Source organism: Pyrgilauda ruficollis, unplaced genomic scaffold, assembly GCF_017590135.1.
Source record: "Pyrgilauda ruficollis isolate IOZ18807 unplaced genomic scaffold, ASM1759013v1 scaffold42, whole genome shotgun sequence".
Taxonomy (NCBI): domain Eukaryota; kingdom Metazoa; phylum Chordata; class Aves; order Passeriformes; family Passeridae; genus Pyrgilauda; species Pyrgilauda ruficollis.
Genome location: NW_024525712.1, coordinates 5,701,412 through 5,727,205, shown reverse-complemented (window position 1 = coordinate 5,727,205; position 25,794 = coordinate 5,701,412). Strand labels below are relative to the sequence as shown.

Genomic DNA, 25,794 nt, shown 5'->3' with positions numbered 1-25,794 from the left:
AAATGCTCAGCTCTTGATGGGATAGTAGAATGCTACATCTTCAATGTCTATGGTAGTCCTAGTTCCAGAGTGAGAGAATGATACGACTCAATCCCAAGCACTAAATGGCAAAAAGGAAGAGGATTCAAGACAGGGAGGTGCACACCCTTGGGGAATGTATGACCAGAACACTGAATTGAGATTGAATTGATGTCCTACATATTAAAGCTTCAATACTCTTGCTTTTTTGAATATTCCTGTAGTGTCTTCCATTTTCATATAAACACCCCATTCTTAAAGCTTATTTTATTCTTTGGTTTTTGTCATCCTGTACCTTGCTTTAAGAAGAGAAACTTCAGAATTTCAGTTCAGTATCTTTTCTATTGGCATGATTTCATGTGTGATACCTGTTGCCTCTTCTAACTCTTGATCTGAAAATCCCTGATTTTCTCATGTAGTATGAAAGCAAGGTAACTCTGAATTGACTTCCAGTTCACAGTGTATCATTTGGCAATGTAAATTCATAAAATGGATAATGAAAAAAATACAAAAAAGTCTCATGTAGAGGTACACAATGATTACTGTCATTAATTGTCACCATGTCTTCCATTTTTTGCTGAAGAGAAAGGTAAAATGGAATAAACACAGCCAGTAGTTTGGACTTCTGTGCTGAAGACCTTTATGAAATGAGATGAACACACCGCAAAGAAGTTTTCCTCAATTAATAAAATATGAAATTACTATCCCTTTTCTACCTCAGTGAAAGATAATCCAGATTTTCTGTTCCTGACTATACCTCTCAGAAATCCTAGCAATAGAAGCCGGAAGAAAACTTTTAAATAACACCTTCCTACTTCACTACAACAGAATTATAAGGAAAATCTTTTGGATTTACAAGGTTTGTTTAGATTTAGCTGTACAGAAGTGCTGTATTTTTCTAATTGTGATTAGAGTTGATTGGCACTTTCACTATGACATAAATGAAGTGAATTAAAAGTATCCTTACAAGTCTTATCTTTCCTTTTATTAATGCCCACAGTCACTGCTAATCCTTTTAGCAGAGTTATTTCTTCCAGTATTTAACATTTGATTGATCAGCTTGATTGTTTCTTCTGCACAGAAATTCCCCAGTTTGTTAGGTATCTGGTTTTAGTTCTTACTTATATATATTTTCCCCATACACAGCCCTTGCATGTGAATACATTTTTTTTTACAGTTCTTATGAATTTGCTCATTTCAAGCAAATTTTCAGCAGCAGCAGCAAAAAGGAAAATGTTTCTAAATTTGATGTTAGCATCAGGAAGTTCAGGTACATGTGAAATTATAGAGGAAACTGAGAGTGAAATTGAGGTAACAAGTTTTCCCTCTAAGCTGCATTCAGTGTCTTTCCACAAGCTCCGGCAACAAATTGACACTGATGTCAGAGAGAGAAGCAAGAGTCAAAGCTCAAATTTATCCTGAGGGGTGTGCAGACTGTGTGAAATTCAAAGAGTCTCCCTAACCTTGAGCTAATTTTTGTAAGCAAGGACATCATGCCTCATTTGGGGATATGAAAGGCTGCCAAAAGCTGCGTCTAACGGCTGAAGTTTGAGTACACTTGCATTTCTAGTGTAAAACTATAACTATCTCAACATTGTATCTTTTCCTTATATACATTTAATGTTGGGTTTTGATTTCTGACTGCTACTGTAGTTTTTGAGCAGTCATAATTACTTTCTACTTTTTGTGCTGAGGTTTAATATAAACTACTCTGGTCCCTGTCCCCTACATCCAAAGGAAGAATATATCTGGAAAGGTGTTCCAGGCGAGGTTGTTGAGGTTACTCAGAAACCAATTACATACTAGCTCAAGGGAAACAAATTAAAGAAAAATGTGCAAGATTCTGACAAATAGTCCATATGTATTCTCTAAAAATATCTTAGGCTCTTACGCCATTGTTTCATTAAAAAAATAATAATGTAATAGCACCGAGCAGCACAGATCTAATGAAATATTCATTAATATTTCCACTGTAAATCACCTCTAGAGAAATTTCTATAATTGAAAGGGTTTTCATTTGTTCCTCAATGGTAGAATAATAATCCAATTGATTTAAATGCATAGCTATTACAGTGAATGAGGCAGTGTAAGTTCCTAGCATGTACTGCTATACAGGCTCTATGTAAACACCATATATAGGTGTTCAGTGTTCTGTAAACTCATGCATTAATCAAAAAGAATTAAATGTCTTAAAGAGCAATCATTATATTTCAAAAGCATATATCTGATGCAGCATTAGAATTAAAAGTATTTTTTTTCTTTGATAGGAAAGGAGTTTTTCACATGCTTTTTCACCTTCCTCCCAATTAATTAAACATCTGTCAAGTAAAGTATTGTAGATAGAGCTGTGTAATTAAAAGGTGCTGCTTTCAGTGAATTTTGAAGACATCATATTACAACTCCAAATTGTTACTTCACCTGAAAGAGCATGTTTCCTCTATAGAAGCCTTTATCTATTAAATGATTCAGTGATGCATAATTTACCAGATAAGTACTGTCTTCTTAAAACTGTCACAGAATTGTGCACCTGCGTCTATGAATTACATTAAAAATAAATAAATACAGACCCTCTTCTGAATTCATGCTGCATCAAAGGATGCACAGGTATTTTTGATATCATAATTAAATCCCTCTGAATTCTGAGACAAATTGAAAGCTCTGACTCCTATCTGCAGTAGATATCACCATAATTTGTTTTGTTGTCTGGGCATCACAAGAGTTTCATTCATGTCTCTACTTCTGGCCATAAATTTGGTATTTGTGTTGTTCAATGATTAAAGCAAGCTAATGTGAAATTCTTACTGCTAAATGGAGCAGTCACATTTTCTTCTCCAATCAACAAACAGCCCCTGCTTTCTGTCTGTCCCTGTAATAAGTATTAGCAAACACTCAGCCATACATAGGTCAGATAGGATCATTGATATACAAAAAATCAACCTAGCTATATATGTATACACATACACATTACACATGCATATACGTACATATACACATACATACACATACACAGATTGAAAACTGTAGAGAGACCCCATTGAATTCACTCTGAGTTGAATGTTGCAAGAAATTACATAACTCTAATACTCTTTTTTCAGAATAAGTGTAAGACAAATCTGTCTGTTTGAAAAGTGTATTATATTGAAGGCTCTTTTTTGAGTATGCTGAAATATTTTTAGTAATGGAGCTTTGACAAAACACATTCCAGTTGGCATTCAAAAAGATGCATGAAAGCTAGTGTTTTCTAATCTAAGAGATTGTCATGAAATCCACTGAAACTTAATGGCCAATGTGTTCAGTTATAGCTTAAGGCAATGAAGCTATGCCAAGCTATTTTAGCATTTCAGAGTTATAGGCATGTCTGGAAGACACTCTTAGTCATATGGTTTAATTTCAGGTAGTCCTGTGAGGAGCAGGGATTTGAGTGATCCTTATGGACCCCCTCAACTTGAGATACTCTATGGTTTTATGTTTCTATAATTTAAGCCACAGAGTTGTTTTTACAAGGAAAATATATCAATATATAAATATCAAATATATTAATGTTGCTACCATTTTCATATACATATTTTACAGAGAGATATTTTATATTCATTTCAGAAATTCTCAGCAATGCTCACTAAAATGAAAACAGCAAAAATTATTTTGAGAAATAAATAACAGCATCATCATTGTCATCTTTTTTTGAACCAATGTTGACAAAGACAGTAATCAAGATTAGTCATACCTCTTACATCTGCTTTGTAGAAATATAAATTTACGGAACAGGATCAAGGCTTTAATGATGCACTTTGAAATATTAAATCCTCTAAATCAGAAAATTGATAAATTCCAAATTATCAGTAAAAGGTTATATTTTTTCCTAATGGATGTCACACTTGATTCTTATTTCATAAAATGGTACAATCATAGACACATTTAGGTTAGAAAAGACTTCTAAGGTCATCCAATCCAACCTGAACTTGACCAAGAATGGCCAAGTCCAGCACCAAACCATGTCTCTAGGTGCTCTGTTCACATATCTTTTAAAGATATCCAAGGACAGTGACTCAATCATTTCCTTGGGTAGCCTGTTCCAATGCTTGACAACCTTTCTGTGAAGTTTTCCCTGATATCTAACCTAAACCCCTCCTGGTGCAACTGAGACCATTTCCTCTTGTTCTGTCACTTGTTTTTTGAGAGAAGAGACCAGCCCCTACTTAGCTACAACCTCCTTTCAGGTAGCTGTAGAGAGTGATAAGGACCCCCCCAGAGTTGTCTTTTCTCCAGCCGTTGTCCTTGGGCACACCCAGGCTCATGTTCAGCTCTCAACCAGGACACCGTGGTCCTTTTGCACCTTTCCAGTGATTCTACCCCCAGCCTGCAGCATGGCAGGGGACCATCATGACCCATGTGGAGGATCTGCTGCTTGGCCTTGTTGAACCTCATACGACGGATAGAGTCTGTCCAGATCCCTCTGCAGATCCTTCTACCCTCCAGCAGACAACACTCCCACCCTGCTTGGTGTCCTCTGCAACTGACTGGAGGTACACTTGATCCCCTCCTCCAGATCACCAATAACGATGTTAAACAGGACTAGCCCAAATACTGAGCCCTGGGGATCACAACTTGTGACTGGCTCCCAGCTGGTCTAACTCCATTCACCAGCATGCTCTGGGCCCAGCCATCCAGCCAGACTTTACCCAGTGATAGGTGCACCTCTCCAAGCCACGGGCTGCCAGCTTTTCCAAGAGAATGCTATGGGAGACAGTAACAAAAGCTTTACTGAAGGTAAATATAGATAACATGCTCAGCCTTTCCCTCATCCACTAGGTCTTGTAATCGAAGATCAGGCTGGTCAAGCAGGACCTGTCTTTCCTAAACCCATGCTGGCTGTACCTGATCAGCTGGTTGTCCTGCATGTGCCACATGGTAGCACTCTGGATGATTGCTGGTCGAAGCCCCACTCAGCCTGACCTTGGATACTTCCAAAGATGGGACATCATTGGCTTTCTTCAAAGCAGACACTGTAATATGAGATTAAAAATACATTTAAAACCAAGCTTAATCCTGAGTAATGTGACCCTGAGTATTTGTGATTCCACGTAAATTAACCCATCTTCAGCCTTCCTGAAGCCCATGTTTAATGAAAAAGCTGTGTCAACTTAAAATAACACTGTGGCTGCTTTCAAGGTAGGGCCCTAGCAGCAGCTGGAAATTAAATTACTAGAGAAGGTTCAGAAAGACTTTCTTCCGATGACGATATTTCTCTTGCAGAGATTTAAAATCAATGACAGTTTAAAAGAAAGTAAGGTAAGATAACTGAGTTTCCCAAACTCTGCAAATTATATGTCACAAAAAAAGGAAAAAATTGACAGTCCCAGCCATCTGGGATCTTTTCCCTTTCTTCCTCTTAGGGGAAATTCAATTATAGAGACAGGTCTGATTACATCTCTCCATTAGTGGTGGACTTTATGGACTTATTCTACCTCTTGAAAGACTTTTTGGTTGCACCATAATGAGTGGTTACATAGGTGTTTAAGAAAGCACTGAAGCACTTGCCTAAAGTGTCATTCATAGGTCAGTGATTGCTAATAGGATACAGTCAGGACCTCCTCCACGTCAACAGTACACAGCTGTCCCAGGTAGGTAGTGATTATGTGTCATTAAAACTTGATTCTTGTTCACTGTTCTGTCAAAAACGAGGTTTTTGTGTTCAATCCATTTCTTAATGGGCAGGTGTTATAAGCAAATTGGCATTAATTGGCAACATTGTTGGTGACCTCAACAGAAAACTGAAGGTATAAAATGACTGAGAGCATAAAAGCTGTGATTACAGAGATAACCTCTATTTTAGTGCTTTGGAGGAATGATGTGAAGAGTTTTCAAGATGAGCAACAGCAGCTGTTTAGTGGAGAAATGCCTTGAAAGTCAGCCAGCTCACTACACTGGGTTAGACCAAAGAGCCATCCAGCCAAAAAGCTTGTTCCCAGAAGATGCCCTCAAGGGATTGCAACAGAGGAAATATGTAAAGTTATTTCTAGGGAATATTTCCTGTACCTCTGGTGACTTCTGACATAGGTGCTTCATGGAGCAGTTGGTTATACAGCCTAGCACATTAATTCCCTGGTTTTAGCCTATGTCTTTTACTTCTAATCAATACCCCTGCTTCTTATGTGAAAATGCCAGGTGAACCACTGGTTTTTAACACCTTTCTCTGTTATTTAATTTTTTACATATCTCAGTCATACAATTCCTTCAACAGTTTCTTTTCCAGACCAATGAATCTTTGTTAACCTAGTTGTTAAAAAACAAGTCTTTCAAAGATCTAGATTATGAGTTGTAATTATTTGTTCATATCCCATTAGAGTGTGGGAAAAGTTAATGTTGTTTTTCTTCATGTGCATTGCTATACATTTATCTACTATATTTTTAGCAGCTCTTTTTTCTCTCATTCAGTATAATGAGCTTCTTCCTCAGCCCTTTCTCTTGTTTTTTCACTTGCTTCCTCCTGAGTATTTTATTTTTATCCATGTGTTTTGAAGAGGATATATCAAGGAATCTCAGATTGAATTGTTAATAGATTATAGGTTAAATAGAACAAAATAGCTGCTGGTCCTATGATGGTATTTTGTTTCTATGCAATGGTCTTACAGACATATGTATTCCCTGTTTTGTCCTTAAGAAGATGAAAAGGGGTAATTCCAACTTGATGGTCTACCATAAACTCATTAGTAGAGTATGGCTTCATAAGAAATACGAATTGAAACAGACTAGCTTGACATCTTCGTACCCTTTTGCTGTTCTTGGCCATTAATGTTCAGATCAAGCAGTAGAGTTTCTGCAGTTATAAGTAGTTTGGAACTGTGGGGAAAAAAGAAATTATTCTTTCTAGTGTGTTTTTCAAATATCAAATCTTTGAAATTGTCTGGGGAAGACCCATTTGCTTTGGGAATTTACAGCAGTTTTAACAGTTTAGTATTTTGACATGAATATTTCTGTGCTGCAGTTTCATAGCTTGGGGTTAATAGATTTTTGATCAAGTGATGATGGCCAAGTTTCCTCTTCAATTCATTAACCTAATGAATAGCTGCAATGTACATTTTCTAAAATTCTAACTTTCACTTCCATTGAGATACTTTTTCTTTATGCTGATACCCTACTGAAACATTTGATTGAAGTGTAAGGGACTCAAATGGAAACATTAAATTGCCTATGTGACCTAGGTTTTTTTTTTTTTGGTTTTTTTTGGTTTTTTTTTTTTTTTTTTTTTTTTTTTTTTTTTTGTTGTTGTTGGTTTTTTTTTTCTGCCAAATGCTCTTAAATTACCTAGACTATTACAGAATATTTATCAGGTTGTTCAATAATCTGACAAAAGAAGTACAACTAATAGTTCATAAGAAAAAGACTTATGTATAAATTGTCTAGATGTTTTCTGCATCTTGAGAATTTAGGAGGTGGGAACAATAGATGATGCTGTTGCAGGAATTTTTATGTTCTTTTATTTTCTCATTCTTGGATTCAGTGATCACAATCAAGTATTTATATTTGACTGCTTCTGTTTTATTCCCAGACATTTTGATTTCCAGACAGACAATGTTAGATTATGTTGATCCTTTTCAACTTCAGATTGCATGGACTTCTGTCAATTATTTTAGTTCATGCAGAATTCTGTAATATGTGTCAAATTCTTCATTGTGATACTAATACATTTATTTTAGATTTCAAAGGCACCTTAGAGTTTTGTGCCTAATTTCATAAAATAAAATTAGTCTGTGGACTCGATTATGAAATACTCATATGCAAAAACACCAGATCTCAGTCAAATGAGAGCTGTATGGTTCTAGGGGATAGCAAATGCTCTAAATGAAATTCCTGTCCCCAAAATGATGGCTGTCTAAAACATTCCTTAGCGTTACCAACTCCAGTAATTTCATTACAAATGTTTCTTTTACTAGGAAATTGTACTTCAGTCATTAAGTCTCAGTCATCCTGTTAGGATGTGAAACTCACTATTTTGATTTATTTAAAGAAGTAAATAGATCAGCCCTTGTTGACTCTACGAAGGGGTTTTAGGGAAAAAAAAATCCTAAATCCTTATGAGCAAGATAAAGAAATAGACAATTCCCAAAATGCTTTTTAGTATGTATAAGTTTTATGGCTTTTGAACAGCTGGCAGAACAGAACTGAATTTGGGTCATTCTGTGGTTTCTGAGCTTTCATAAATACTCAATGCTTACTTACAGCTCATATAAAAATAACTAACTTTCAACTCTGTTTTCTACTGGAAAGTTCTCCACACAGTGCAGGATAAAAAATTTTGGTTCAGAAACAGCACAAACACCTAACTTTGACCTAAATGTGTATGTCTGTAAATCTTTCTCAGGTAACTTTGTGTAAATTTTACTTGTATCTTTATAAAAGAGTGAAATGCTCAACTCTTGCCTTTCTAGTAGAGGTATTTGAAGAAAGGCTTCAAAGATAAAATTTCAAGTCATCCATCTATAGTATGGTAACACAGGAATTAGAATTTTAAATATACTCTTAAATGACATAACAGCACAATGCACAAATAAATGTTCTAGTGTAGTATTTAATTAGGATATTATTTATGTCCTTTGATGATAGAAGGATGCAGAAGAGTTATACAGAACAAATTAATTTAAATTACAAATTTATACTATGCTGCATTTGGGAAGAAATCATGGCATTTGTGACTGAAAACTTTCTTTTCTAGTATCAGTTATTAATATTAACAAACATTTGATGTTAAAGTAGTACTGAAATTGCATCAAGAGCAAAATATCAAGATGGGTAACATATGGGTTTTCATTTCTCTACACCATCCCGAGTTCCTTGAATACTTTTATTGTGATGATTATTCACTTCTGAGACAAACAGACCCAGAGATGCATATTCATGGGTTTTTCACTATATTGTCTTATAAGCTTTCCTACTGTTTCTCATTTATTCTGCACAGGCTCCATCATCACCTTCTTCACCCATAGCTAATGAACCAAAATATGAGAAGCGCTGGCTAGACACCCTATCAGTTCCTCTGTCGATGGCCCGAATCTCGAGGTACAAAACCGGAACAGATAAATTAAGGTTTGTAATCTAAAAGGGGAGGCACTGGGTTAGTTAGCTGTAACAAAACACTATGGTGTTTTGCTGTGGATTGTTGACTTTATAAGAATTGAGTGGAGATATTAAATTCTTCTTATTAAAAGATATGCAGTTCATCTTCTCCTAAGATTAATGATATTCATGGTGATTACCAAAGATAAGGTAAAGCTCCTACAAATACGTTTCTATAATCTGTTGTATCTTGGGAATTCAGTTAGCATCAGCAGCTAGTACAAAGTTGAATCCCGATGTTAGGTGAATGAATTTTGAAGCTACTACAATTTCTTCCGTATACCTAATAGGATACTTCTATATTCCCCAATTCTAATATTGTCAATTAACTCTCCTTTTTCATTATAAATGATAACACAATGCATAATCATCATGCCTGTGCTATCATGTCATATACATATGTTTTTACCAGTGTCATACAGAAACTCATATTGATGAGATTTTGGCGAAGTACATGGTACAAAATACTGTATTTTTGATCATAGATTTCTTTTGCATCTCAGAGACATAACTAATGGTTCATAAAGTAACTGTGGAATAGGATGTCAGAGGCTATTTTACTGGGCTTCAGGAAATATGAAAGCAAAAGAGAAGTTTAATAAAGCTTCAATAAATAACATGCTTGAGAAAGTTTAACACATTGCAGCATATATAAGCTTTTTCTGTAAACCATTATGTGGTATAACTCTCAAATCTACCAGTAGTTGTAGGCCAAGCAGTCCATAGTTCTCCGTATGTATCAGAACAGGAGCTCATTCACTGTCACTATTTTCCATGCTCTTTATGGGTTGCCCTACTTTTATTTGCCTTTAATACATATTAAGGAGATAAATGGAAAAAGAATTGAAGAATCAATATACAGGTCACCTGCTATGAGGAGGTACCAGAAATTCATGTGGATACCTTTCTTGACCTATGCCAGCTTTTTTACCTGTTTCCTCAAAATGACCTGAAAAGCATTATCTTTCTAGTAGGACAGATATGCTGCTTTAACTTACAGCAATTCATCTTCTAAGGCAGTTGGCAGCTCCTCTCCCAGACTTTGTGTTAAAGCATCACAGGTGAATAATAATAAATTGTCCAGAAAAATTTTAACTTCTTCCACAGACTTTCTTTGAACTCTTAATTCTCTTCTACTTAGTGTCTCACTACTTCCTTCACCACTTTCTTCCTCCCTACTTCAACTGACAAGTTCATGCTGTCCAGTCTTGTCCAATCTATCACAGACCTCCAAACATTCAAGGCTTAGACATTCAGTAAATTAAGTAAAAAAATCTCAGTGTTCACATTTAGGCATCAAGTTATCATCAGTGTTCTAGAATCTAAAATATAAATGGAAGAGGATGGAACATTTAAACCTCTGACTTCAGTTAGTTCCCTGATAGTTTGAAGCACTTTCATTCCTGTGCTGTGCACTTTACACATTAGATGGAGAAATCCCAAGGGATTCCAGTTCCCAAAAGAGTGGCATGCACATTTTGAGAATTCTTTGAAGTAAAATGCCTTCAGCTTTGTACTGCGTCTGGTTGAGATGGAGCTTATCTTCTTTATAGTAGTCCATATGGCGCTGTGTTTTGATTTGTGACTACAGCAACATTAACAGCAACATTATAGTGGTTGTTGCTACCAGGGCTTGCACACCATCAAGGCTTTCTCCTTTTCTTGGTCTGCTCCTACACAGTAAACAGACCCAGGGTAGGCAAGAATTTAAGAGGAGGCACAAGTAGGACCAGTGAACCAAAATGACCAAAGGAATATGCCATGCTGCGTAGCCTCTTTGCTCAGCAATAGAAACTGAGCAGAGAGAGCTTGAGGAAGGCAAGCCATTTCTTGGAGACTGACAAGACATCATTCTGCTTGTGAGAGATAGTGAGTGGTTGTGTTTGCATCACTTGTTTTGTTGTAATTTAGTTAGTTGGGTTTTTTCCCTCTTCTGTTCGTTTATTAAACTGCCTTTATTTCAGTTTATGAGGTTTTTTCTTCTTCGTATCCTCTCTGCTATGCCTCTGGAGAGGGCTGGGGGAGGAATGGCAGTGTGGATGTTTGGCTCCTGGCCCGAGATCAACCCATCACAGATATGTTTTTTTGTGTAAGATTTGAGGAACTTAGTGCTTTCAGTTTTAGCCTTGGAGAGACATATTCTCTTATGATGTATCTCACTCCCAAATATATTTAGTATTTATTCCATTCTTTAATTATTAGTGGGGTTTTTTGTTATTGTTGTGTACACTCTGAAGGAACGTGAAATAATGCCATAAAACCTACTGCCATCCCATGATCCCAAAAAAAAATTTCCTCAGACTATTTTTAAGGAAAGATGAGAAACATAGTAGATGTCATTCCTGTTCCAGCTGGAAGATTGAACTTTATATTAACTACTGAAATCACCTTGAATTCGTGTATTGCACATTGTTGATATGATTGGAGTCTGTCTGAAGATATTTATATATGCATGCTAATTAGTCTTTTTGATTAGTTAGCAATTCAATAACTTTTTTATTCCTTTTCCTTTATTATATAAAATACTGCTTCTGTTATTCTAAAATTCTCACTAATCCATCAAGGTAATTTTTCTCTGTAAGAAGTAAGGTAATATAAATGTTGTGAGAATGCTATTGCTGTGAATACTCTTAATTGCTAGTTGGCAATGGAAACATTTTTTGACTGTTGAGGATTGAATTGGTCAATAAATGTGATGCAAGTTTAACAGAGAAATAATATCAGTAAGTTTTTCTCACTCAAAGGAATTTGTGGTTCATATTATAGCTTGGGGTGGGTTTTTTTTAAGGTAGAAAAGTAAAGATAGGTAGTCTTTTAGAAGGTGGGGAACACAGTTCATGCACTGTAGTTTTTCATTTTTGTTATGGAATTGTTATTTGGGGAAATGCAGATAACTATTTTTAGTCTTTACAGCTGATACTGGTAGTAATGCATAATAATTTTTATACAGTGCATTGACAGAAGCTTTGAGTAAAGGTACAATACTTATAACATCTTGAATATTATGAGTTTAGAGACTGAAGAAAAAATGTTTATTTCCAGTGTGGGAGACTGAAATAGTGAGTGGAATGAAAGTAATTCACGCCCAGTAGCTATGAGCCCAGGTATCTGTGATGTCAATTACAAAATAACCTAATTAGATTTAGGTGTTATTTTCTATTTCTTGGTATTCTGACCATTGCAATTACTCCAAAGGATTATGTATTTTAAATTTTTTTTTAATGCATTAGGTTCATTAGTTTCTTGACAGATTTTTTCTGAAGAATGGTATTTTCCATTTATCATTTCAGTAAGTTAACAATATGCCTTTAATTAGATAAATAAATTGAAAATGAAGAAGTTTAATAAACCATTTTGAAAAACATCTAGAAATTAAGCATAATCTCACTGAGTTACAAAACTAAATAAACTTTATCACAGTTTTCAGACACATCAGTTAGAAAATATTTGTAGAAGCATAAATGTCTGTTACTTCAATTATCTTATTTGGTTGCTATAAGTGTAATGAAAAGTTACAATACTGGAATTAAAATGTTCCCCCCAAAAACCACAAATATAAAATGCAATCCAAGTTTATGTTTAATGTTTTGATATCTTCTGAGTTACGTAGATTTTGTCAATAGTCCAGTTATATGGGCACATTTAAACATTTTGTAAGGTATGAGGTTCTGTGACATTTACAATACAAAATCCCATTACTTCCAACATGACATTTCAAAGAGATTAAGTAATTCAGATCCTTCCTTTTGGAGAATTTCCACTCAGATCTACCCATGGTCCTCAAAACTTCAGTCTAAGTAGACATTCTAGCAAGAGGGCTGTGTAGTATTACAAACAAGCCACAAGAAAATGTTGTAACAAAAGCAATATTAACTAACAGAAATATCAAAAAATCATACAAACAGGAGGGAGTACTGATTCAAGACCTGGGAAGATGCAAAGCTGATTAAATACATCTGTCTGTATCAGCATGGTAGTAAAGACAAATGAGTTGCAGTCAAGCCTACATCTAGATTTTTGTAGAAATATCTATATAATAAAATGCCTATGTAAGTCTAAGAGAGATGGTTTCACATGCCACACATACTAAAAAATATAAATATATGCTTTGCTGGAATTCTTAGCCTCCAATAATGTAAAAGTTCATCTCTTCCCATTTCAGCTGGGAAAAATACTTTTTATCTTAGAAAAGTCTTTTAATTTAACACCTCTATAGTAGCAAACTGCTTGTATGGAAAAATTTGCTTACTAATATTAATTAATAGTACTTGTTTAAATGTGTCAATTTCAAGAAGAGAACCTAAAATCTACCAATGCTCATCTGTTATTCTGACTGCCATGCTCACAAAGATAGGATTTATTTTATTACGAGAAATTAATGCCATAAACAAACTCCAGAAGAGACCAGGCATGCAGATCTATTCATCATGTCACCATGAGAGTGAAATAGAAAGACACTGAGTATGGAAAATGCCTCATGCTCCTTAGCAGAATGCTTGAAGGAAACAAATTTACAGATAGGGAGACAAATATCAAAGTAAGAAATGTGATGGCAGTGCAACACAAATTTCTAGTATTTAGGAAATGCAAATATTCTTTGCTTGCTCTAGTTGGAGTAGTCAGTAGCATAACTTCAGTAACAGAAGATGCAGAAATTTCCTGTGTCTGTGATTTAAAATCTTCTTAGGGCCTCAGGAAAAAAAGAAATACAAACCAACAAAGAAAATAAAAACCCCACAGCAACTTTATAGCATCTTGAAACCTTTCAAACATATTATTTGGTATTAAATGGAAAGCTCCTCCTTGACAGCTAACAGGAGTATATGCTTTGTTGTGTCTCCTTTTCTTTGTTTTGAGGAAATGACAGAGAGAAATGCATGTCATTTAAGCCTATAGGATTTATTTTCTCATGAATTTCAGTGCCATCTTGGTGCTTGCTTTGATTGTTTCACTTAAAACAAAAGCCTCAGGATTTATTTTGTTAAGCTTTTATTTTTAGTTTGGATATCTGTTTTTACTTGTAGCCTTCTGTACACTATGCTTTTCAGGGCAAAACCACTGTCTTACTACCACAGACTTCATGACTGGCATATGTAAACTTTGAAAATCACTGGCTGTTTTTTATTTTATGTAATTTACACTGAACTGCTTTCTGGTAAAACCACCTTCCTGCCAAGCCAGCACAGTGGGGACAGCAGTGCCCCAAAAGTCTCAGTCCCGCGTGCCAGGTAATGTGACCACCACTGGCACATCAGAAGCCTTGAACCAGCCTGAGCCCTGGGAAAAGAATGTCCTGGTGTCAGTGTGCTGGAGCAAGGGAACAAGCTCTGCAGGCAGGGCTTGGGGATGTTGGCAGACTCTCCACTGAACAGGAGTCAGCTGAGCACAGGTTCAGTGGTAAAGTCCCATATAAGGGGCTGTGTTAGCAATAACACAGTCAACAACTCAAGGGAAATGGTTGTTCTCATCTCACCTGAAGCAGCTTCCTCTATGTCCAGTTTTGGTCCTCCTGTGGAAAAGATCTGTATTTTTGAAGAAAGTTAGTGAGGAGGCTGGACTAGGGGACTTACAGGATCTCTCACACCCTATTTGATTCTGTGCAAATATCATGTTAGAGAAGTGTTGGATCTCTAGATGAACATTGAATATTATTAACTGTCTGTAGTTGATTACCACATTTTAAAAAAGATAAAGAACAACAGAACTTTTACTGTAATCCACTCTATCCCCAGCACCATGTTTAAAATTATTAAATATTTGGTAATTTTTATAATCAAATTTGTTTTTTTGATTGCCTGTTTTGGTTGCATGAATTGTTAACCAAGAAGTTTCCTTCTGTGATCTTTCATCAGCCACTTACGTGACTTCATGCCACTGGGATAAGGCATTCAGGTCTTTGTGTGTCTGCAGAAGCTGAGTTAGTATCTAGACACCCTGTGGTTCCAGGGAGAGCACATGCTATTTCTTGGCTCTCTTAAATGCTCTGAACAGCCCTCTTGCTGTGTAAGAATCCTAGCATCTTAGCTTTGATATTTGAATGGGTTATCTAAGCTGGGCATTGTAAAGGGCTTCTCCTCACTGCATTAAATTAAGTCTGTTTCCAGGCACCAGGGTGTATCAATGCATAAGGGCTGACAGATTCTCACTGTCTCAGTGGGATGTTGAGGAGATCATACCATAAGTCACTTCATTACAGCACTGCTGGGATCTTTGTCAGAACCTTAGGTAAAAAGAACAATATGTTTGGGAGGGGATTATTTTACTCAGTTTACTTGAAGGCAATAAAAGGATTTTTTTTTTTTTTAAATCGTGTCTTTCTTTCTGAAGAGGTGAAAGAGATTACTGAAATGAAAGTGGCACATAATTATGCTATTGACATCAAGTTTTAGTAGTTCCCATGACAATTCAATTATGAAAGAAAAATGGTACCTATCTAAGTCTTCAGGCCAAGCATGTTAAATTTTGCAAACAGCAGATATAATGCTTTACAACTCCTTTAAAAGCAAAGCATCTCACTGTTCCGGTTTGAAAGCAAAACTAGTGAGAGACTCTAAGTCAGAAATACAATTTATTAGGAAAAGGGAGAAAAAAAACCCAAAATACATGCAATAATACAAAAGAGAAACCACTGTTAGTTAGGGTGGTGGTAGCCATCCAGATGAAATGGTCTTGCCGGAGTGGTGATCCTGTAGAAAAATCTGGTAGCTCTTGTCCTCTGGAAACCAGTGGGTAAGGGCAGTTTATTCTGCCCTCAAACCCAGGTTATAATCATGTGGGGATTCTTAGCTCCTCCCCCAGGGTGGAGCATCTCACAGTGAGCTGATATTATTCTGTGAGTCATGATTGACCATGAAACAGAAATGGCTCCCTGAGGGAGTTATCTCTGGGTCATGTGGCAGGACAGTGATGGGCCCATTAACAGGAGATAAATTAAAAACAATGCCTCTCCTGGTTTCAGCCGCTCGTGAGGATGGGAAGAGATTACAACTTTATATTGTAACCTAGGACACTCACATATGTCTATTCAGATACATTGTCTTATTTATATTGTGTATGATGGGTAGTTTATATTACCTTTTCTAGAAAGTACCTAGAGTTCAGTGTTCATGTTCACCATCAAACTCCCTACAAATTACAAAGGTTAGGTTAGTAACTTTTTCACTAAATCAGGAATGAATAACTGCCCATTAACCTGTATGTGTCATTTTGAATATTGACATATATCATCGATTAAGCAGTAGAGGACTTCATCTTAGATCAGAGAACTCCAGGAAGACTGAGCAACTTCACAGAGGAGTATTCTGATTCAGTAGGTGGCTTTCTTCTAGGTTGGTACCAGAAATAGGACAATATAGCATATAAGTATCAATATCTAATTTACAAATGTAGAAGGTAGTGGTGATATTCTCTATATTATAGACAAAATGAACATGCACACAATCATTGAGAAAATTATAATTGTCTTTCACAATAGTATATAACTAAAGTCTAATTCTCCTGGCAATCAAAGGCATTTAAATAATCTGGTTATCTTTGTGAAGTTTAGTTACTGCAACTATTGTGTGTCACTTTTTTAAAACTTAGACCAGTGTACTTCCATGCCTCTACTTAATGAGCTTTTGTTGTTTCTATAGGAAAATTTTAAGAGTTAAAAAAGCATATCCCACCAGCATTCAGATGCAGGGGAATTCAGAGGTACATAGGCAGTGCCTAACTTACTGCAGATAGTGAGGAAAGGAAAGCATTGGCATTTGCAGAATAAAGTCGCTATAAACACATAAAAGTTGCATTAAAAGTTAATAAAATGCAGTTGCACATTGGCCTGTGCCAATGCTGTTTTGAGAAGACTATTTAAGGAAAATTTCTGAAGAAACTTCTAAGAATGTTTTTCAAATTCCTATTACATAAAAGTGCTTGAAGTAAGCATTGCTTTGAATGCTACATAAAAAAAGTTTAGGAATCCAGCAAATGAAAGCTAGGGAAAACAGTGCTTTGAATCTTCATACATTCCTAGTAAATGAAGCCAAAATGCAATAAATAAAATTGGCATTTTGGTTTAAAAAAACACTATGGGTTTTTTTTTTTTTTTGTTTGTTTGTTTGGTTTTTTTTTGTTTTTGTTTTTTTTTTTTTGTGTGTTTTTTTTGTTTGTTTGTTGTTGTTTTTTTTTTTTTTTTTCAGAAAGACCCAATGCATATTTCCTGAATATACTACCTTATGTTCAATAATTATGAACAAAATATGTATACCCAGAGGAAGTAAATGATCATCAGCACATGTATATATTGGTACAGAGAAAGTACTTATTGCATCTTTTGCTCTTGGTACTGCCCTATTATACTTGGTTTTATTGCCTTTCTATTGATTGGTAAATTAAACACTCAAAAACTTGTAAAAGGCATAAAAATCACTTGAACACTGATAAATATTGGGCAGTTTCAGAAAACTGACATATCTTCCTTTACGGATATATTTCTTCTTACTGCAGATCTAATGCATTTGAAGTGCTGGCACTCGATGGAGTTAGTACTGGGATACTTCAGTTTTATACAGCCCAGGAGAGTGCTGACTGGCTGAGAGCAATGTCAACTAACATCAGTGATTTGACACTTCAAAATGTATGTTACTTTCTGCGTATTTTCTTGTTTATGCTATTGTAAAGTTATTTCTACTTTTCAAAGGATAAAAACAAATTCACCTTTAAGTACAATATATAAAATGCTTGTGTATGGGGAGGAAAAGGAGAAAGGACAAAACAGGGAGAGGTTGCCTGATCAAAAGTATCAAGACGTTTTCAAGTCTTGCAGTGTTAGCATAGAACAGAAACCATTAGAAAATCAGGTTATGTTTATCATTTTAAAGATTTTTAGGACAAAATATGCATCAATACTGGTCATTTCACAGAGCTTTAGATGTGACCAAAGCTTTCATTTTCACTTTTTTGTAGTTAAACTGTGCTTGAAATTAGCATTTGTTGATTTTGAAACAAGCATATGAAAATTCTGTAGCTAGTGAAGTATGATTTACTGAGACTTACTGGAGACAGTAATTTTACATCTCTAAGTTGTCTAAGAGTTGATTTATTTAAGGCCACGTTATTCCATCTCACTTCCTAGAAGTATAAAGATGCTTATGCTATTTTAAGTTACTCCTGTAAATTAATAAGTAACAATTGCCTTTGCAAGCAGAAGTATTAACTAATCCCCAGAGAAACAGAAAATTACTATTTGGACAGCACATTTATTATTCCATCAAAGAGCAGCTACAAACATTGATAATTATGGAATTAGCTATGAAGTTAAATAGGGAACTCAATAATGTACAATTTTGAAAGTATATTTGTCTTTAAGAAATGATAAAATTCAGTGATGAAAATACAATAGCGCAGCTGTCCCTGAAAGAATTGCCTATGCAGGTTTTAATCTTTTCTTTCTCTCCATGTGCAGAGTCTGTTTACTTCTTTCATAAATTATGATTTAGTAGCCTGACTTTTATTTGTGCTTTGTACTCTAAATGAACTGTTGCTTAGGTCTCCAGATTATATTGTATAGAATTTGTATTAGATTTCAACATAAATCTTTAAGTCTGTTGGTTAAAACAGACTTAAAATTTAATTTGTTTTCCTAGACTTCAAAATCTACATGAATCACATTTGATCATAATAGTTCATTTATTCCATTAATTATTTTAAAATATTCAATTGCTTAAACAATCTCTCTGTCAAAATCAGACATTTTTGCTTATGACGTATTCTTTTTAAACACTATTTAGTGACTCACGTAATGTACAGGGTATTATTATGTAATAATTCTAAGAAAGTGTATGGTAATATTTCTAGAGCAATTCCAATTCATAGTTACTAAACCTTTTTTTTTTTTTCTTTCTTTCTAGAGAAATTCACTGAATAAAAGCCACTCCAATGATATGAGTGAATAAGAATAAAAATAAATGCGGGCATCTTTTGTTAGTCATAGGGTGCTAGTCAGTTTTTTTCAAAGGACTATATGCAGTAATTATGTGTCCTGACACAGTATCTTCACTGTGCTGCAACCCGTCAGCAGCAATATTTTATTATAAACTGAGTACTTTCTTAGTCTTCTCCACTATCTATTACTAGTGAATTCTGACAACAAAGTAGTCCATCTGGTGTTCATATAACTGGCTGTTCCCAGGAAGAGCCTGAGAAACAACAGTCATGATGAATATCCATGTTTTGTGTTCTTGTTGAGTTACAAAGTAAACTCTATGCAGCTCATGTGAGAAGCATGTAAACTTTTTTGCTTGGAAGTAGCTTTACAGGTTTTGTCAGGCATGCAGCCTGTGGTACAACTGGAAAGGTCAGGCCAGAGAATTTATTTAATATTAATCTGCAGAAGGGGAGATGCAGTAATCAGTGAGAATTCCTTTTGTTGCCAACTATTTTTAAGATAGGGATTGAGAGGCTGGAGTACAGCAGAAGGCTGGACGACTCTCTGCCTCTGAGCAGCCAGAAAACACAGACCACCCTCCACAGTGCTTAGGACAGGACCTTTGAATCAGGCTTCTTGGAAGTCCATTTGGAATCCTTTTGATTACCTTAGTCTTACAATTTCAAAAAATTATTCTTTTCTTATCATACCTCTGACACTGACATTGGGGACTTAATCTGTAATTCCTTCGGAGCTTCTTCCCGCTTCTGCATTTCTCCACTTCTGTAAAGTGTCTCCCCATTCTCCAGGACCAAAGAAAATCACTACTCATTCAGAAATTATTTCAGAGAGCTCCTTATCTGGTTATGGGTTATTTTCATGAGTACTTGCTGACTCAAAGTTCAGTTGCTTCTCCAAATAGTTAAACTATTGATTTCCTTTTCTGTCCCACACCATTATCTCAGTATGGAAATTAATTACTAGATACATGGTCACAATGGACTTTTTTGCTAACGCTGTTGGCATAATTTCAGCATCCTTACCTGAGCTATTAGTAGGTTTTTAAGCAATATTTACCACTATTCATGTTTTACTTCCACACATTTTTACACTTTGTTTTGCTGGTAAGTTTTTCATTACTTTAGCAACTTTTCTCGCACCTTAGTAATTCTTATTTAAACTGTGCCTATCTGTGTTACTCTTACATACATTTTTTGTCCTACATATTTGCATGAAATTTTCAATAATTTCTTTTAGAATTTTAGTTCTGAAAAAGCTCCTAGTAGGGATTGTTTTTGTAGAGTGCACCCAATCTTTCTTGTATCACTTTACCCTAATATACTTTATTTTATTTTTTTTATTTTACCCTAATAAAGTCATGTTCAGCAGCTCTTTGTCAGATCTCCTGCTGATGCCAGGAGACAGTGTAGGTAGTGCAAAAATAGCTCTGCCACAATGTGACACTTCTGCTAATGTCAGACTACTCTTTTGAAGTACTACTGAAACATCTAACTTCTATACAAAGGCACGCTCTCTGGGGATCAAGTGTATAGGAGGAGTCATCCACAGTGGAGATGTGAGAAGCTGTCACTGCACAGGAGTGCTGCCCCTGTACTTATTTAGAGAGTGTTACTTGGTAGATGAGAAATAATGATCTTGGTACCAGCCTGGACTTAATTCTTAGATGACAGAGGAGCACAGGGAATGCTGCAATGTGGAGAAAAATGTGAGTGTCTTTTCAGCCCACATTGCTGATACATGCTTTGTATGCTTAGCTTAGAAAATCTCCTAGTTACAGTCAGCTTTATAAGCAACATGCGTTTCTGAGGACCTTGCCCCAAATTATTCATCTCTCTGTATGTATTTTGTTTTTTCACATCATTTTCTACCAGAATGAAACTACCCTATCATCTTCCTTTGTGATTCAATCCTCATTTTCAATATTCTCAAAGCTTTTTGCATTTATCCTTGGCAGAAATAAATGCAGGTGAATCAGCACATGAGATTTTTTTCTTTGTACACCTCTTTTCTTGCAGAAGGAGGTGCAGTTGAAGAAACTGAGGGAAGAAGGGTAACAGAAACTGGCAGTGAATCTTCCATGATGAAACAAGAAGCCCAGGAAATGAATTAATCTGCCTGTGCTTCTCACTGCTCCTGTTCTTAATTTCTTCAGCTGAAGGGTTCTTTGTAGTCTGAAGCGACAGTGCTGTAATGGCTATGACTTTTTAGGAGAAAGGTCTTTGGGATAATTTATATTTCTATCTCTGTTTTTCACCATTTGGATTGACAGCTATAAGATATATGCAGGTTTTCTCATGGATCTTAATTATTGTCTTTGAAATATTGCACTGAGTAGAAGCACCTAAAGGTAATGATGTCAGTTATTTTACATTATAGAGATTTGTTTCTTATATATAAAACTTTCTCAATGTTTTGTGTTTTTTCACAGTAAATTCTAATGGTGTTATTAAAAAAAAAAAAAGAAAATAAATGAGTAGGTCATAAGCAGGTCAGAGAACAAGTTATGGTGCTCTTGTTTCACTTTAAAAATTATTTATGATTTTTATAAATCATTCCAGCAGTTTCATAGGAGGATGATAGAAACATAAAATTTGATATTAAAGTAGGGTTATTAATCCAGATCACATTTATGCCCATGACATCTTTTTTAATTCTATATGTCATAGTCTCTAAACCTTCTCTTTTATTTCTTCATGTAAACACCTATCTGGGGATATTTTGTATTGCAGTTGTGTGGAATGTCTGTTGTAGTAGGGAGAGACTTATGAAAGATAAGCTTTAAACATACATTAAAAAAAAAAGAATATTGAGAACGTCTTGCTTTCTTTACACATCAGATTGTGGGGTACATGTAGATGGAAACAAAATCCTTGTGTGTAGGAAACAGTATACAAATTCGAGTGCCTCAATGATTATACAAATAGTTCTATTCCCAGGGTGAGAATGCATAATATTTCTTCACTGCTGCTTTTTTGTTGTTTTAAATGCAAAATTTCTAGTTGAAAGTACCACAGTTCAAACTGTAGATGTTGTAAAGGGAAGTCAGTAAGGATAGGACCCACGTGCCCTAAACTTGGCCAAGCAATAAGCAGTCACATAGGTTACTAATACAGCTAGGAAAAAACAGGTACCTGTGAAGATCCTTCACTGTTTTCTTGAGAGACAATAAAGGTATATTATATGTGAAATAAATCCCAGCCTGGGAGGCATTTAGATTTAGGTAAATGGTTCTGAATGATTTTAGTTCCTGCCCTGTATGTATCCATTTAGAACAGAGCATGGGAATTATAATTTGCTTAATAGTTCCTTTTCCAGGTAGCCTGCAGTCTTTGCAGACCCAGGTTTTTTGTTTTAGTTCCCCTGCTGTGTCCAGCTCACATTTCTATACTGCAGTGCTGAGAGCTCATGCAGTGCCAGCAAGGTAAATGTATCCCATTGGTATTCCTGCCTGTCTGCACCAGCTGTGGAGACATGTAAAGGGCACATGTGGTACTGGGTGAAGTGAAGAGTTCGTACTTCTCAGACCCGTGACACTGGGATGTAATATGATATAGAAGCAGATCTTTTTCCTCTCCCCACAGCTACATCAGGGCTGCAGCCATCCTGCTTTGAATAGGGAATGAGTTGCGTGTGCAGTGAACAACTGTGGAGTCCAAAGTATTCTTCCCTATTATCCTTACCAATGGGAAGCTGAGCTGGTTATTAGGATGCTCTTCAAAATATTCTACCTGCTTGGTGCAGAAAATCTTCATAGCCAGGCTGACACACTTTTTTCCAGGCACATCTGAACCCATTTACTTACGCTGGTTTGTGCTATAGTAATCTTATTATTGAGTATGGTTTTGGACACTTGGAAGGAAACTATATTTTCTGTGTGTTTAACATGGCTTTTCTGTAGTTACTTTGTGTATGTATTTGTGTCTGAGGCATAGGAGAAAGGTTGGACTATGTTATGGGCAGGGTGTATCAGCATTTCTACCGACATTGAGGTATTCCAGGTGACTTTTCATTATGTCCTGCACAACTCTTTTAGTAGGATTAAGCCCACCACCAAATCAGACTAGTCCTTCTGCAACACTGGCCATTTCCCCAAGTTGTTTTAACCAAGTTACAGAGTGAGGTTCTTGAGTTCCAGCTGGTTTGTTACTGATAGGGCCCTGCGGGCACCAAGAAGCTCAGCCACCTCTTCTCCCAGCCAGTGCTTCAGGCCAGCTCCGTGCAGTTGGAATGGTGCAGCCCAGCAGTTGTGCCAGGCCGAGGAAGGCACACCTGTGTGCATGACCTGCCGGGAGCCTTGCTGGGGCCCCTCTGTCCAGTCAGCAGCCGAATTTCTGTTCCATCCTCCTGGTTGTCCCTGGCTGTGCTAAGCTGTGGGTGCCAGCCCTGCAGCCTGTGACCTGCTGCTGTTGTGGTAGTCCCTGCTCCTCCTCTAGGGTGACTGGGAGCTGGTAGGGCCACTCCAAGAGCCTGGCAGGATCTCCTAACACACAGCCAGGCCTGGAAGGTGCCCCAGGCTCCCAGCAGCTTGGCTATCTCTACCTCAGACTCTCAGTCACCCCAGCTGTCTGACCCACCAGCACACCTGCACCATTTAACTGCACAATTCAATTCCAGAGGACTGCAAGTGAGCACATGAGGGACAAGAAACCCTGATGGCCCATGGTGGGTTAGGACTGACTAGAGAGCTCCTACAGCCCTCAGCATTGCTATCACCCTCTGTCCATACAGTCAAGACTCCTGCTGTCATCCTACCCCTTCACATTGCCTTTTTTCTTAAGGTCATTTTGTTTATGATTGTAGATACTTCACTCTGTGGAGGACAATGACTTGTTATTGTCATCTGTTAGGTGCAAGAGTGTGTGTGCATAAATTCTGACTCATCCTGAGGCCTATGTCATTACCATAACACAAAGTCTGTTGGCCCATACAGGTGTACTGGGTCTGACTGGGATGGTGGTATCTTTCTTCATAGCAGCAGGTGCTGTGTTTTGTATTTGTGGCTAGAACAGTGTTAATAACACATGAGTATTTTGATTGGTGCTGAACAGTGCTTGCACAGGATGAAGGCTTTGACTTTTTCTCACTCTGACACACCCCACCCACCTCAGCAGAGGATGGAACAAGGAACTAGGAAGGAACACGGATGGGTTGGTTGACTGAAAGTGGGCAAAGAGATATTCCACATCACTTTGCTCAGCAACTGAAATGACATTGTGGAGAAAGGAGGTGTGGGTTTGTCTTCCAGCATGGCTGTTGCTTGAAGCCCGCTTGTGGGAGGCCGAGAGTGATTGCATTCATGTCACTTGAATTTTTCCTGTTTCTTTCACTTAAACTCTGTTCATCTTGACTCAGAAGTTTTCTTGCTAGGGAGAAGGGTGTGAGCAGCTATGCAGGTGCTCAGCTACTGGCCAGAGTCAACCCACCCCAGCAGTCAATGGCAGCACCATATTAACTGTGTTACATCCACAGATTTTATTTTACCAATCTGATGTGCCCAGGATACAAGCAATAATCCCGGATTTCTTCTGTTCGTTTCCTATGGCAATTGTAGTTTTCCCTGTTCTCAGGTGTAGGATTTTGGTCTTCCATCACAAGCCTGTAATTTCTAATAAAACAAGCTTTTTGACAGCAAGGTCCTTTGGAAGTCTCATCAATTCTAAGACAGTTTTCAGCTTACTCCTAGCATGTAGGGAAAACTGGTTTTCCACTCTAATATATTTCTTTCTAAATTCTTATCTACACTTAATAAAATTACACTTTAAAAAATGTTACACTTCAAAGTATTTGTGTATGATATATGTCAGTATTTGACCACCACTCATATGTGCAAGCTATGACTGCCAGAAAAAAGTCAAAATGATCAAAACTCTTCATTATCTAAACAAATAGGAAAAACTTTGTCTTGAAGAGTAAACTAAGAGAAAAGCCCATGCAATTTTCATTTCACCTTTAAATACATCTTATACTCTATGGTCATCATTTCATAAGGACTTAATTACAGATGTCATTTAAGAATCTGCTTAAGCAATTTTTTAACTGAGACCTGAGATGTCTAAAGTACAATATAGTATTTTCACTCAGACTGGCAAAGTTAAATTCATAAATGCAATTCTTTATGAGGTATTTAAGGAAAACTGATTGAAGGCTTTTGTCTCTCAAGTCTTGGTTTTGCAAATTTGCTATAATAATAAATATCTAGTATTTAAGCACTGAATGATAACATTTCTCACAAATATAATTTGGAAGTATTAATGTAGTATTCAATAAATAAGTCAATCAATGATAATTGCTTTACAGAAACTCTTCAGCATATTAATAATTCTGTGTGTTCTTCCCTCTCTCTTTCATAGATGAAAATGGCAAATAAATGCTGTTCTCCCTCTGACCAGGTAAGATTTCCATTATGTTATCCATTTTTTTTAATTTGGATGATTAAAATGATTGGAAATTTGTAGAGCTTGCATATACACATCTAGTCAGTTTTAAAACTGATCTAGTCTAGTGGACAGACTGCAAGATCAGTGACGGGAGAACAAAGTCCATCCCACTGTAAGTAAAGATCAGATTTGTGACCACTTCAGGAACCTGAACAAGTCTATGGGATCCAATGAGATGCATCCCAGAGTCCTAAGAGAACTGGCTGATGCAGTTGCCAAACCACTCTCCATGATGTTTGCAAAGTCACAGAAGTCAGGTGAAGCCCCTGGTAAGAAGTAGAGAGGAAACATTGCACT

General features: G+C 36.4%; 1 protein-coding gene across 1 annotated transcript in view; it reads left to right on the top strand.

Moving 5' to 3' along the window:
- SNTG2 (syntrophin gamma 2) overlaps positions 1 to 25,794 on the top strand; it is a 210,135-nt gene that overhangs the window by 136,699 nt on the left and 47,642 nt on the right. The window contains exons 9-11 of the mRNA XM_041477904.1: positions 8,975 to 9,102; positions 17,620 to 17,749; positions 25,411 to 25,449. Of these exons, the coding sequence (XP_041333838.1) occupies positions 8,975 to 9,102; positions 17,620 to 17,749; positions 25,411 to 25,449 (297 nt within the window). The remainder of the gene's footprint in view (positions 1 to 8,974; positions 9,103 to 17,619; positions 17,750 to 25,410; positions 25,450 to 25,794) is intronic.